This window comes from Citrus clementina, unplaced genomic scaffold (genome assembly GCF_000493195.1).
Source record: "Citrus clementina cultivar Clemenules unplaced genomic scaffold, Citrus_clementina_v1.0 scaffold_1, whole genome shotgun sequence".
Lineage (NCBI taxonomy): Eukaryota > Viridiplantae > Streptophyta > Magnoliopsida > Sapindales > Rutaceae > Citrus > Citrus x clementina.
The window spans coordinates 780,466-796,325 of NW_006263303.1; the positions used below are offsets into that span (position 1 = coordinate 780,466).

At 33.2% G+C, this 15,860-nt stretch overlaps 1 protein-coding gene across 1 annotated transcript; it reads left to right on the forward strand.

Moving 5' to 3' along the window:
- The first annotated feature begins 10,070 nt into the window (after positions 1 to 10,070).
- LOC112095827 (aspartyl protease family protein At5g10770-like) lies at positions 10,071 to 11,988 on the forward strand. The gene is made up of 3 exons (XM_024178265.1): positions 10,071 to 10,313; positions 10,432 to 10,869; positions 11,086 to 11,988. Exons 1-3 carry the CDS (start codon positions 10,148 to 10,150, stop codon positions 11,913 to 11,915), a joined length of 1,434 nt encoding a protein of 477 aa, XP_024034033.1. The 5' UTR covers positions 10,071 to 10,147; the 3' UTR covers positions 11,916 to 11,988.
- The last annotated feature ends 3,872 nt before the right edge of the window (positions 11,989 to 15,860 follow it).

A 15,860-nucleotide genomic window follows, 5' to 3' on the forward strand; every position in this document is an offset into this window, starting at 1 on the left:
TTTTAAAATGATATTAAAAATAAAAAATATTTAAAGAACGTAGCACTTTAAAAGAGAAAAGAAAATATAACAATGTTTCATAGTTGAAAAATATTATAGAGTTTTCTTTCATTCATATCATGTTTATATTGCATAAAAATTAAAAAAATATTAATTGACATTGACATTATAATTCATAAAATAAATTTTATTAAATAAGAATTAAAAATATATTTATATATAATGGGGATTGGGGTGGGGGTGGGGTGGGGAGTGCAAAACCAAACCCCACCCCATTAAAAATTTAGAGATTATTTTTCTCCCACTCCCCACCCCATTCCCCAAAAATCATTCAAAATTTTTTCCATTTGGGGTGGGGCTCCATGGGGCCCCAAACCCGTGGAGAATTTTATCATCCCTAATTTAAGTAGTGGCTCAGTAAGAATAAAGGATGTGATCTCGGATGATGACATCATGTGGCTAGCCAATAAAACAAGTATCAGCAGTCCCTTGTAAAGGACAGAGAATTATAGACATTTGATCAAATTAGTTTTAGCTATAGGTTCACAGCTGGAATTTTACAATACTTATCGAAGAAGAAACAATACTTGTATAATAAACTTGTGAAGCGAATGAAATCAGTGGGCCGCATTTTTACAACTTATACGTGCGTAATTTTGAGCTCAGCTTTGCGCACACTATAGATCTCTCAGGCATATTCTAAAGTTAGGCCCAATAAAGATAATGCTCTCCTTTCCTTTTCAGCTTTCAAGTTTCAGCATATTGGATTGAATGGTGTCAAATTTACTGTTTTTTAATAATAAGCAAGACTGATATTGGCCCCATAATAGTGGTTACAAATTTGTATACCCCCTAACTATTCAATCATGGAGCAAAAGATTTTTTTCTCGTTAGTGATGTATGCTTTATTTATGAAAGTGGATAACAGAAGACTAGGTCCAGATTTTTTCAGCCACAATGTCATATTCTAATTAAAAAGTGACTAACTAGCACATGTTGTCCGGCCAACTATTTTTATGGTGTGATATTTGTTATGGACTAATATTAACGTAAGATATATTGTCAAATTTTATTTTTATAAAAAAATTTATTTTAATATGATTAAATTAAATTTAAAAATTAAAATATTTAAGTTATTCGAGAATCGAGGGCATTTGGGATCTTTTATTTATTATTAGGAGATCCTCATCCCCTCCCTCTAGCAATTTTAACATAAGTAAAAATATATACAAAATATTAGGAATACATATGGGAATATAGATCACCTTTCCTCCCTCCATTTTCATTCCTAACAAGAATGTGTCCAGTAACTCATCAATCATGGAGCAAAATATTTTTTTTTTGTCATTTTTGGTGTGTTCTTTTCTTTTGAATGTGGAAGAAGTCTTTATCGGTCCAAATTACATTAGCCACAACGGGAGACACATATGCGATTGAAACTTTAGAGCATCACTTTAATTTCCACATTCTTGAGGTCTAGCAAGAATGTTCAACACATGGTTCCTAGAATGAAAAGGCCCAATTACTATTCATGTTTCATTTAGAGGGGAGCTTTTAACGTTTTGAATTTTATTATTTAAATACTCTCAATTTAATTTATAAAAGATAAGTCCACAATAATATAGTAATATTGTACCTACAAACTCTTGTATAACTTGATATAACATTATGTCAATTCATTTGAGTGGAAATATAAAAGATAAAAATAAATCATACAGGTCATGTATTATTTTTTATTTAACTAACCTATTACGCTATGTTAGTTTGTATAAAAATAATTTGTATATAAGAATTTATTGGTGTATCATTTTCTATCCATAAAATTTCACACTAAAAAATATTTTTCTTAAGTTTTTATTTAAAATATATACAAATGCCAAAGTCTTAAATTGTTTTCTTATTATACTGTTATATAAGTGAAGCCAAGATAGCAAATAGTCGGTCTATGTTCTTGGAGACTTGGAAGCTTCGTGAACATACATTTAGCCACACAAATTAACAGTCCTCCGAGCGCATAATGAGGATTCTCCTCAAGGCTTTTGTTCTTTTTATATGGCTTCTCTGTTCATCCAACAATAGCTATGCCAATGACAACGACCTCTCCCACAGTTACACTGTTTCAGTCACTTCTCTATTACACCAACTGTTTGCAACCGCTCCCACACAGCTTTGGCCCAAGGTTCATGTAATGTATTTTATTACATTACATTACATTATATTTATATGTATATACACACACATATACATACACACATGGTTTTGATTTTCTCTTATTGTTACTGTTTTTATAATCATTATAATTAGCAATCATTAAATTACTAATCTTATTAATTGTTTGATTGTAAATATCAGTTATAGTCTCATATAATATGAATTATAATTTAAGCAATAATCTCATGTAATTAAAAAATAAAAGTTTTGGTCATAGGATCCAGTTCACGGTTGAAATTTGACGTAGGGTGGAAATGATACTAGATTTCGTTCTAGTGCACATTCTTAAAAACTCAAGAAGAACACTCTCACAAAGGATAAATATCTCAATTGAGAAATATTGAATATTATTAATGAGAAACTTATGTAAAAACCAAGTATAATAAGTATATTTATACTAGTTAAGATTATCTTATTCCTAATAAAATTGTGATTCCTTATAAGTAAAAGAATATAATTTAAATAAGAAAAATATAAAATAAATTTTAATCAAACTAGAAAAAAAAGAAATTAAATTTATACTACTACGTTTGTCCTACATAAAAAATTTACAATACTTAACGAAGAAGAAACAATAATTAATTAATTATATATGAACTTATGAAATGAATGAAATCAATAGGCGGATTTTTACAATTTATACGTGGGTGATTCTGAGCTCAGCTTTGCACACACGATAGATGATATTCTAAAGTTATGCCCAATAAAGATAATGCTCTCCTTTCCTTTTCAGCTTATTGGATCGAATGGTATCGACTTGACTATGTTTTTCAGAATAAGCAAGACTGACCCTTGGCCAAATATTAGTGGTTACAAAATGGCATATCCACTAACTTTTCAATCGTGGGGCAAGATATTTTTTTCTCGTTTTTGATGTATGCTTTACTTTTGAGAGTGGAAGACAAAAGTCTCTTTGTAGGTCCAAATTATTTCAGCCACATTGTGAAAATAAACTCGGGATTGAAACTTGACATGACATTTTCACTTCTTCGAGGTCTAGCAAGAAGGCGCAACACATGGTTCATAGCATGAAAAGCCCGATCAGTATTTTGGCATTTAGATTGGGCTACAATTTTCATATAGAATGGAGCTTTTAATACACCTCTAAAATCCATATAACACTCTTTCGGTTCCGGATTTTATTTTCTAAATACCTTTATTTTAATTTATAAAAAACAAACGCACATAATAAATAAAAACCGAACATACATATTAATATTAAGAGTAATATTATAGCGACAATTTTTATATAAACTGATGCGATATTAAACCATTGGTTGAGGGAAAATATAAAATAAGAAATATATATTACATGGATCATGTAGTGTTTTCATTCATCTAACTATGTTATGCCATGTTAGTTTGTACAAAAATAATTTTTATAGGAATTTGTAGGTGTATCGTCATCAATCCATAAAATTTAAACCCTAAAAAGATCTTTTCTTAAGTTTTTATTTATAAAAATATAAAAATCCTGAAATCTTAAATTGTTTTCTTACTATAGTTTCTACTTTCTATCTTTGTAACTCTAAACCCTTATAATTTTCTCTAAAAAAATTCAATTAAAATTTAAATTATGAAATGGGATGGGTTTAAAGGTTTATTAAAAGAATAGTGTTTAATTGAATATGCCGAACTTATGCAAATTCAAATTTATTCATAATTCAGTAAAAAATAGTGTCATAGTGTCTATGTCAAATTCTCTTGCTGATCAAAATGAGAAGTACCCAAAGTAAGCATACAAATAATATAAAATGATCAGAAGTTACTTTGATTAGAAGAACATGTGGTACTTTTTTTTATTTTTTATGTCTGGTAATATATAATCTTTTATTTCAAAATTCAAGTTCAGGAATTGAACATCATTTGTAACACCAATAAATTTCAATGATGGATGAACGTGTTGGTGCAGAGGAGATACATAGAGAGAGAGAGAGCCGAAGACGGCAATTTACCAATGAGATTTAAGGAGTAAAATTAACATAGATTATTTTTTATTCCAACTAAAATGGAATTTTTAAAGGAATTAAAATGGATGTTTGATCTTATAGGAAGATGATCTAATGAGCACAAATGCCAATAATATGTGAGCATGTAGATACATGATAAAATTTTATGACTCCTCGTGAATAATGTTTAAGTTGTGAATTAACCAACAATATGATACTGTTGCTCACCATAAGATAAATATTATTGCTTTTATGAAGTTGGAAACTCAAAGCAACTTTATTTATAAGAAACGGTTAAAATTTCAATATGAACTCGATTTTTAATTAATGAAATTAACTTTGAAAAATAGAATGGGACGTCAAGGCATGTACTGCACATGGAGAAGGTGAATATAGAGCACTACAGCATAGCTAGCAGTAGAAGTGGTTTGGCTAATGTCTTTGCTCCCTGAATTAAAGTTGCAACTCATATCTAAACCAATGATTTAGTGTGATTTGTATAAAATATAAAAATAAATCATATCGGTTATGTAGTATTTCATTCAATTGACTATGTTATGTCATGTTAATTTGTATAAAAATGCTTTGTATATGAGAGTTTGTAGGTGTGTCATCATATATCCATAAAATTTTACCTTGAAAATGTATTTTTTCCAAGTTTTTATTTATAAAATATATGCAAGTCAAAAAATCTTAAATTATTTTCTTACTACAATGTCTCTATCTTTATAACATTAACTCTTATAATTTTCTCTAAAAAAAAATTAAAATTTAAAATATGAATATAAATTACAAAATGAAATGTGTAAAATATTTAGTAAAAGAATAGTGTTTAATTGAATTCTCATTCGAAATAAGAAGTGAATAAATTTGTCTTTTGTATAAGGGTGATTTCAATTAAAAAGGGATTCTATAAGAAATTCTGAGGGTGTCAAAATTGAGACATATGCATAAATTTAAAACTTATGCTATTTCAGTTTAATTCATAATTCAGTAAAAAAAAAAAATGCCAACTGTTACTAACTAACGACATAAACTAATATGATACTGTCAAAATAAAAAGGATCAAAGTATCAATATGTCAAATTCAAGGATATTTTGGACTCAGTATCATGTTTTCCTTGCACCGATGCAAAATAAGAAAAGCGCGCAGGAAAATTAAAATCAATTACATACATAACAATTTAGGGTTGGCAAAAGTCCGGGTCAGGTCCGGTTTTGGGGCTGCCTGGGACTCACCCGCATGACACACATTGCTGCCCAGACCTGGACCGTGTCCGAATTTTTTCTATGCGGGCCGGGCATATGCCCGGCAGTATCCGGGCACGGGCTTTTTTTTCGGGTTTTCTCTGCCCGCATTTTCCAAGCACTAGGCAAACTGCAAAGGCATCCCTCCTGGGCTCCTCGTGCTTCAGGTCTTCAAGCATACATAAAAGTTTACTTTTAACTAACAAACCGGCAACATTGTCCAAAACCAAAACAATTGTTTCAAGTAAATTCATTCAATCTTATGGAATTATTAACTTAAACAAACCAACAAGCAACCGGAAAAAAAATCAAATGACAAAAAAGAACATTACTAATGCCAGCCGCCGCTGCTGCAACAATGATGTTGTCGATCCCGGAGATCCGCTCATGCTCAAAATAATTTTTGAACACCGCCATCGTCTTCTTGATCAAAATGTTTTTTTGAATTGAATTTATTTCTCTTTTTACGGAGGCTGATTCGCTAGAGATTACAGGTGGTGTAGCGGGCTTGTGGCTACGTGATGCGGCTAGTGTTCTCTTTTTACGGAGGTTGATTCGCAAGAGATTACAAGTGGTGTAGCAGACTTGTGGCGACGTGATGCAGCTGGTATTTTGTGGAGGTGCGCTGCGGCAGTGGGTAGTGGCTGCTGGCTTATTTAACGAGAGATGGAGAGGAGTTGCAGCCGTGTGGCTTGTTAACGAGAGGGATAGGTTGAGAGGCAAAGAATTAGGGATTTAGGGCTTCATTAATTCATTGTTTATATTATATATATATATATATATATATATTTTAGTTTTACTTATTAAAAAACCGGGCATGGATCCGAGTTCCGGATTTTTAGTGCCATGCTCAGAACTGTGCCTAGAAATGTCCAGGTATTGAATTTCAATACCCGGGACCGTTTTATCTGCATATACGGTCCCGGGTTTTGCCCAGACCGGATTGGCTAAGTCCGGGCTGAATCTGGTCCGGGCAGGTTTTATTGCCACCCCTACGTAACATTACATTATTACTCCATTTATCAAAAGAATTTGTATCTCTTCCAATTTCAATTTGCAGCTGCTATATATAAGCAAAGCCAAAATAGCAAATGTTTAGCCGGAAGCTTTGTGCACACCACTTAGCCGCACCAATTAACAGTCCTCCGAGTGCATAATGTGGATTCTCCCTAAAATGGCTTCTTTGTTCATCCAACAATAGTGAGCACTTAGATATGTGAGAAAATCGTGTGATTCGCTATGAATAATATTTAATTTGTGGATTAGCTAAATAGCTTTAAGTGATATAATTAAAATTTTCAATGCGAATTTAGTCTTTAATAAATATTTTTTTTATTTCCTTAGAAATTAACTTCGAAAAATATTAAGGGATGCCAAGGGCACTTACCAACATAGAGAATCTGAATATAGAAGCACTACAGCAGCAAGAAACGGCCAGTGATCCTTGAACTAAAGTTGCAACTCATCTAATCCATGGATTATCTAGTGTCATGGCAACCCAAGTGTCATTGTCTCGGTAGAAAATCAAGTGTTTGATGAAATGAACATGTGCTCGATCAAATGTCTCAATGAAACATCGGCAGCACTGATTGAAATAGTGACTCGACAAAAATTAAGGGTATGGCCTCATGTGAAGACATTAGGTGATTTGCTAATAAAACAAACACTAACAGTCCATTGTAAAGGACGGAGAATTATAGACATTAGATCAAATTAGTTTTAGCCAAAGGGTCAAGTTCATGCTGGAATCTTACAATATTTTACGAAGAAGAAACAATATTTTAAGCCTTTTATAATTTATACATGCGTAATTCCAGTATCAATTTGCGCACACTATAGATCTATTTGGACAAAAATTTCTATAGTACAATATATATATGGTTGACATAGCTTAGAAGTATTTTAAAATTTCCCATCCCGGTATATTCTAAAGTTATAATTATGAACATTGTCTGTAGGCCAGAAGATATTATGCCCACTAAGGATATTTCTTTTCAGCTTTAAAGTTTCAGCTTATTGGATTGAGTGGTATCGTGTCAACTTAACGTTATGTCGTTTAAGAATAAGCTGGACCCAAAGTGTTATGCCCAACAAAGATATGTCTTTCGAGCTTTCAAGTCTCAGCTTATTGGATTGAGTGGCGTCATGTCGACTTAACGTTAGGAATAAGCACGACTGACACCGTGGCCAAATATTAATGGTTGCAAAAGTTTTTGCCGCACTAACTAACCAATCATGGAGCTGGATAATTTTTGTTATTTTTTAGAGTGGCAGACACTTGGTTGGTCCAAATTATTTCAGAAACAACGCGAAACACACTTGCGATTGAAACCTTAAACAGGACGTCTCCACTTCGTCGGGCCTAGCAAGTTTGTGCTACACATGCCGGTCACTATTTGATAATTGGATTGGGCTCAAATTTTCATATAGAGTGAAGTTTTTAACACTTTTTTAAAATTTTTATAACACTCCTTTTAAATTTTATTTCTTAAATATTTAGGTTAATTTATTAAAAAAACACACATTAATATTAAAAATAATACAACTATATCTATAAATTCTAATATAAATTATTTTTATACAAATCGATATAGTAATATATCCTTAATCGAGTGGATATATAAAATAATAAAGATAAATCATGTAAGTTATGTCAGGTCCCAAAATTAAGTACCTCAAACATTAAACAAAGACAATTTAGAAAGATATCCTTTGATATAACTCTCAGTCCCAACTTAATCCTTAAATAGAAAAGAGACGTTAAAATCCCTTCCCTTGAAACAGCCTCGTCCTCAAGGCTTAAACCGTGGAAATTGTTGTTCCAGCTTGAATAAATCATCCCCAAGTGGCATCTCCACGAAAAGAATGGGACCATTCGACCAACACTTGAGTAACTGGTCCGTTGATTCGCTTCACCATCCTACGATCTAGTACAGCTATCGGCTCTAGTTTTATCCTCCTTTCATCATCTATTGGTGGCAAATAAGATTGAGTAACAACTGCATCTCCCACCATTTTCTTCAAACAAGCAAAATGAAAGATAAGGTGAATTCTGTTATCAATAGGTAGCTCCAGCTTATATACGACCTTGCTAATTCGCTGTAGAACTTTATAAGGCCCAAAAAACTTGGAGATAACTTCCGGTTCCTTTATACTAATACAGATGTTTGCCTAAAAGGTTGTAGCCGCTAATAACCATGTCACTCACCTTAAACTCTCGTTCAGACTTGTGCCTCTCGGCTTATTGGGCTTCAGTTCGTAAAATTTGTGAAAAATGTCGATTGACCCACAGGAAAGGACGGATTATAGTAATTTGTTCCAACTCGAGACCTTATTTTGTCTTCGGATTGGGATATATTTTCCTTTAATTGCTTTATCACAGCATCCTTATCCAGCAACTGTTCTTCCGCAGCATCCCCTTTTGATTCTTCTGGAGTTATGCATTAAAGATGGGAGGTGGCTTGCCATTGACAATATCAAATGGAGTTGAGTGAGTGTGAAAGTGATATGACTTGTTATACCATCATTCGGCTTGAGGTAGCCAGTTAAACCACTCATTTGGCTGGTCAGGCACCTGTTATACATCTAAGATACTATCCTAAACTTTTGTTGACCATTTCAGTTTGGCCATCTGACTAAGGGTGATAGACCGAACTCATTTGCAACTTCAATCTGTGTAAAGGAAACAATTACTGCCAAAAGTTACTTGTAAAAATATGATCTCGATCAGTGACTATTGTACTCGGCCCGCCGTGAAGCTTGAATACATATTGTCTATAAATGAGCTTTGGGTTTCCTCCAGAAACTAGAAATTAATTGAGAAGAAAAAGAAAAAGGAGTGATATCAACTGGCATTTGGAGCAGAGAGAAGTAAATGATGGCTAGCATTATCTAAAGGGAAATTATCATTCGTATACCCTATATTTGCTTTGTTATCAAAAATACTACAACACTTTAAGGGTGTATCAATCGTCCACCCTTAGTTGACAAAATGTATCAGCCGACCACCAAATCGTTAGTTGCCGTTTGAAAGTTAACGGAATTACAGTGAATTGACGATTTTACCCTTGAAAATTATCACTTGTATACCCTTAAATTCTCTTTTTATCACTTATATACCCTTAAATTATCACTTGTATTATATGAAAAGACCAAATTACCCTTCTGACGTCATCATACTTAAACGGTAACTAACGCTTTGGTGGTCAGCTGATACATTTTGTCAACTTAGGGTGGACGATTGATACACCTTCAAAGTGTTGTAGTATTTTTTATAATTGAGTAAATTAAGGGTATACAAATGATAATTTTCCTTATCTAAATTCAACAAAACGATAAAAGATTGTTCTCCAACTTAATGAGTAAAATGTGAAATCTTGATTTTGTGTTTTATTATCCAATTAATTTTATCAAAACATCTCACTGAACAGTTAACTTATTTTCAGGAAATGGAAAAGAAAGTGGCACATAACACCGAACAGGAACTAATATGGTAAGTAGGATAAATCAAATTTAACGTTATTTTAGACAGGAAATATAAAAAGCGCACAGAAAAATTAAAATTATGTACGTACGTAGTATTTGTTAATCCATTTATCAAAAGAATTGGTATCTCAAACAATTTCCCTCTCCAGTTGCTATATATAAGGGGAGCCAAGATAGCAAATATATAGTTCGTGTTCTTGAAAGCTTAGTGAACATATTTGGCCACAAAAAAATAACAGCCCTCTGAGTGCAAAATGTGGATTCTCTCCAAGGCTTTTCTTCTTTTTATATGTCTTCTCTGTTCATCCAACAATGGCGCCTACGCTGACGACAACGACCTCTCCCACAGTCACATTGTTTCAGTCAGTTCTCTATTACCACCAAATGTTTGCAACCGCACACGCACAGCTTTGCCCCAAGGTTCTAATATAATATACACACACACACACACGCATGGTTTTGATTTTCCCCTGTTATTGTTTTTATGATCATAAAAACTAGCACTAACTAAAAGCTATGTCTGCGCATACATATTAAGGTCCCGACAAGGCATCTCTAGAAGTAGTAAGCAAGTACGGCCCATGTTCAAGGTTGAATCAAGGGATAAGTACACACGCTCCCTCTCTCGAAGAAATTCTGCGTCAAGACCAGCAACGACTCCATTTAAAGAATTCCAGGCGTTTGCGAAAACCCTTTCCTGAATTTTTAAAGAGAACGGAGGCCTTTACATTCCCTGCCAAGATCAACGATACTGTGGCGGATGAGTACTATATTGTAGTGGCCATTGGGGAGCCGAAACAGTATGTTTCTCTCCTTCTGGATACTGGTAGCGACGTCACTTGGACTCAATGCAAGCCCTGCATTCATTGCTTTCAACAAAGGGACCCATTTTTTTATGCGTCCAAGTCCAAAACCTTCTTCAAAATCCCCTGCAACTCCACATCGTGCAGGATACTCCGTGAATCATTTCCTTTCGGTCAAGATTTACTAATTCTTTACTTTTTCGTCACCAAAATTAAGATATTGGATAAGAATACATAGACAATTAAATCGAAGCTACAGTGCTATAAACTTAAGCTTGATAGACGATTATTAAAAAATAATCACAAATAAGATCAGCTGTAAATCCAAATTTTATATCTCTGGTGGAAATAATTCGGAGTTTTTTTTTTTTTGCTTCAAATATAAGCAGGTAATTGCAATTCCAAGGAATGCCCTTTCAACATTCAATACGCTGACGGCTCAGGCAGCGGCGGCTTTTGGGCGACTGATAGGATAACTATACAAGAAGCCAACAGCAATGGGTACTTTACGCGGTACCCTTTTCTGTTGGGATGCATTAACAACAGCAGTGGCGACAAAAGCGGAGCGTCCGGAATTATGGGTCTCGACCGAAGTCCGGTATCCATAATTACAAGAACTAACACAAGCTACTTCTCTTACTGTCTACCTTCGCCATACGGCTCCACAGGATACATAACCTTTGGTAAAACTGATACTGTGAACAGTAAGTTCATAAAATACACTCCAATAGTCACTACCAGCGAACAGTCTGAATTTTACGATATTATCCTCACTGGAATAAGTGTTGGTGGGAAAAAACTTCCTTTTAATACTTCATATTTTACTAAGTTCGGTGCAATAATCGACTCGGGCAACATCATCACGCGGCTTCCTCCACCCATATACGCAGCTTTGAGATCAGCATTTCATAAAAGAATGAAGAAATATAAGAAGGCAAAAGGACTTGAAGATCTTCTTGATACATGTTATGATTTGAGTGCTTATGAAACAGTTGTTGTACCAAAGATTGCAATCCACTTCTTAGGTGGTGTCGACCTTGAACTCGATGTGAGGGGGACACTAGTCGTCGCTTCTGTGAGCCAAGTGTGTCTAGGCTTCGCTACATATCCTCCGGATCCCAATTCTATTACTCTTGGGAATGTTCAGCAGCGAGGGCACGAAGTGCACTACGATGTTGCTGGAAGGAGGCTTGGTTTTGGTCCTGGAAATTGCAGTTAGTTAATAATAAAGTTGTGCTTAATTTCAAGTATTGTATGGTCCATGTTCTACTCAATCTAAATATTCAATAAAGCTGTTTCTACGTACTTGCAGTTATTAGTAAATATTAAATAAAGCTATTTGTACTTGCAGTTTTCAATCAGCTGTGCTTTGAAGTATGAAAGCTATGAGTTTATATGTAGAAGCAATAGAATGGGCACAAGCTATTTTAATTAGAACACACGGCATTTGTTTTTTTTTTTTTTTTTGTCACGGACAATATAAAATTTTTTATTTCAAAGCTCAGGTTGAGGATTGAGCATCGATTGTAACACTAAAAAATTTCAGTGATGAATGATTGTAATGGAAAGCAGTTGGATATGTTATAAAATATTGTCTCATCGTGAATAGTATTTAAGTTGTGCATAAACAAAACGGCGTCACATAATACTGTAGCTTATTATAAGGTGATGTGATCACTATCGCCCATTAAATAATTATTATGATATGTAATGGAATGTTTATGGAATTGGAAAGCTCACAATAACTTTATAAGAAAGAGTTAAAATTTTCAATATGAATTCAGTCTTTAATTATCAAGTGCATTTACTCCACGTAGAGAAGCTGAGTACAGAGCAGTACTACAGCAGCAGAAGTGGTTTAGCTTACCTCTTTACTCCCTGAACTAACGCTGTAACTTATGTCTAAACCAAGGATCCAATGTGATGACAACCCAAGTGTATTGCCTTGGCCGAAAATCGAGTCTTTGATAAAATGAATCAGGTGCGATGAAATGTCTCAAACTCTCAATGAAACCTCAGCAACACTGATTGAAATAGTGACTCAGGAAGAATGAAGGATGTGATCTCGGGGGATGACATTATGTGACTAGCTAATAAAAAAAAGCATAAGCAGTCACTTGTAAAGGACACAAAATTATATGTTAGTAATATGCCCTAAAGGCCAATCGAATGGTGTTTGTTTGTTTAGGGAATTATTGTATTTGAATAGCATTTTGATATTTATAAAATGGCAAAGTTATCAACATTCATAAATTAATTTAATGAATATAGTCCAAGAAGTAAAATCGTTAAGGAACACATTCTCGAGTTTGTCAAGAATATGAAACGTGCATCCTTTATACTATACTTCTAAAATAGTTTCTAGTGGTGGATTTATGATTGGACATTATAAATTCCTATAAACACTAGTATGTGTTATGACTCATTATGGTATGTGATACTAAAATGGATGGTGAGTTTCATATCATTGACATGAGATGTCAAGTCAAACACATAGGTACTTGTTGAGAGAACGAGTTTACTGAACTTAACCAAATATAGTAAGCCATATGATTTTGAGTGTTAATGGCTTATTATACATTGTAATAGACACTCTGTTTAGTAATGGTCTTTAGACCTGAGGCATAACAGATGCCTTATACATAGACATCTATGATATGTGAAAGCATAATGATTGATTCCTAATCAAGGAAGAGATCTAGCAATAGTTGTCATGGTTGGCTATGTATGAAGACAAGTGTATGGCCAATATGGAATTCATCACTTTGTAATATACAAAAAGGATGTCCCTATGAGATAATATGAATTGGCATGAGAAATCCTTGGCCAAGGTGAAATATATTTGAAGGAGTTCAAATTATATTTTCATGCCAAGTTCATTTAGATTTATTTTGAGATAAAGCATAACTGCTTAACATAATAAACCATAAGCCGTGCTTTTCTCTGGACATGAATGATGAAGAGACCAAGACATAGAGATACAATGGAATAGGTTCTATAGATCCAACAATTCTTGTTATTTGGATAGTTGTAAAATACTGCTAGGTGTCACTCATGACTTGTAGAAACCTTAAGATTAATATTGGTAAAGCGTATTAGCAATGCATCTTAAGGTCATTAGAAAAGTTCTATTTGATGACTAAAGAGTTTAGCATCATTTAATGAATAAAGAGTTATCATTAAAATAGTTATACTACCTTATAACTAAGAACCTAAAAGGTCACACACCAAATAGAAATGAAAAAAGAGTTACTAGAAAATGAGAAGTTAAATTTCCTAATTTTAGGAAAATCGATATTTATATTATAATTCATTAAGAATGAATATATATATATAAATATATCTTAAATATGATTTAAGATAGAAATTTAGATGTTCTATAAATAGTTTAAGGAACAAAATAAATTTCATAAATCCTCAATTAAACATTATGTAATATCGAGCACATAAAATGACCATTTTGGACATGTTCCGGTTCATATATGATTACGGACTTCTAGACCAATTTTGGGTTTAGAATTTTGGGCTTTTATTGGATCTAATATGGATTAAGAGAAAGCATTAGAACATGTCACAAAAGAAGCCCACATTTAACCATTTGATTTGATCAAAATGGGATTAATTAATTAAAGACAAAATTAATTAATTTCGCTATTTATTTATTTGATTAAATAAAATATTGAAGTGATAAGATCACATTCAATAAATAATGGCTTAGTGGGTGGATCTAGCACATGATAATGTTTGGTGCTATTATTGAAGATAATGGTGGCTTTATTCGGTGGAATGAATCATCATGAACTAGCATTCATGTTTCTTCATTATCTCTCTCATTTCTAAACGAAATTTCGAGATTCCAAATCCTATGAACTCCTAGAACATTTCTAAGTGTGTACTAACTAGAGGCATCACAATTGGGGTGCTTTAAGGATCTCAAATCGTGGCAAAACAGAAGCTGTTCGTGCAGAGGTCTATTTTCTGGACAGTGTTCGTAGCTTGCTGTTTTCAGTCATTTTCTCCTACTTCACGAAGTCTTTTTTGAAACTACAAGTGAGTTAATTAAACTTCAATCTTTCCTCTTGATTTTCGTTTTTGAATGAAGCTGATCCGAGGTTTCTAGAGCTTCCGCCATCCATTTTAATTTTACTGCACAAAAGTTGCGTTTTTAGGAACCTCATGGACAAATGTTGTCCTTCATTATAGACATTTAATCAAATTTGTTTTAGCCAAATTTGTTTTAGCCATAGGATCAAGTTCACAGCCGGTATTTTACAATACTTGACGAAGAAGAAACAATACATTTAATTAAACTTATGAAATGAATGAAATCAATAGGCTGCACTTTTGCAATTTATACATGCGTAATTCTGACCTCACCTTTGCACACGCGATAGATCCCTCGGGCATATTCTAAAGTTATGCCCAGTAAAGATAATGCTCTCCTTTCCTTTTCAGCTTTCAAGTTTCAGCTTATTGAGTTGAATGGTGTCATTGGCGTTATGTTTATCAGAATAAGCAAGACTGACCTTAGCCAAATATTAGTGGTTACAATTGTATACCCGCTAACTATTCAATCACGAAGCAATATATTTTTTCTCGTTTTTGGCGTATGCTTTACTCTTGAAAGTGGAAGACAAAAGTCTCTTGCTTTAGTAGGTCCAAATTATTTCAGCCACTATGCGAAAAACACTACTTAACATGACATTTCCGCTTCTTCGAGGTCCAGCAAGAATGTGCAACACATGGTTCGTAGTAAGAAAAGTCCGATCGCTATTTTGGTAATTGGATTGGGCTACAATTTTCATACAGAGCGGGGCTCTTAATACGCCTCAAAAATCCTTATACCACTATTTTAAATTTTATTTCATAAATACGTCCATTTTGATTTATAAAAAATAAATGCACATATTAATATTAAATGTAATACTATAACTACAAACTCTTGTACAATCTATTTTTATATAAATTGATGTGATATTAAATCATTGGTTGAGTGAAATATAAAATAACAAATCTAAATTATATGGATCATGTAGTGTTTTCATTCAACCAATCATGTTATGCCATGTTAGTTTGTATAAAAATAATTTTTACAAGAATTTGTACATGTATCATCATCTACCCATAAAAATTCACCCAAAGAAATATAGATTTCTTAAGTTTT

What these genes read in the sequence shown, in the direction of transcription:
- LOC112095827 (XM_024178265.1), top strand. Translation starts at nt 10,148, where the DNA reads ATGTGGATTCTCTCCAAGGCTTTTCTTCTTTTTATATGTCTTCTCTGT. An exon ending in ACGCACAGCTTTGCCCCAAG is followed by an intron (nt 10,314 to 10,431) that starts GTTCTAATATAA and finishes ATACATATTAAG; the next exon opens with GTCCCGACAAGGCATCTCTA. An exon ending in CCGTGAATCATTTCCTTTCG is followed by an intron (nt 10,870 to 11,085) that starts GTCAAGATTTAC and finishes AAATATAAGCAG; the next exon opens with GTAATTGCAATTCCAAGGAA.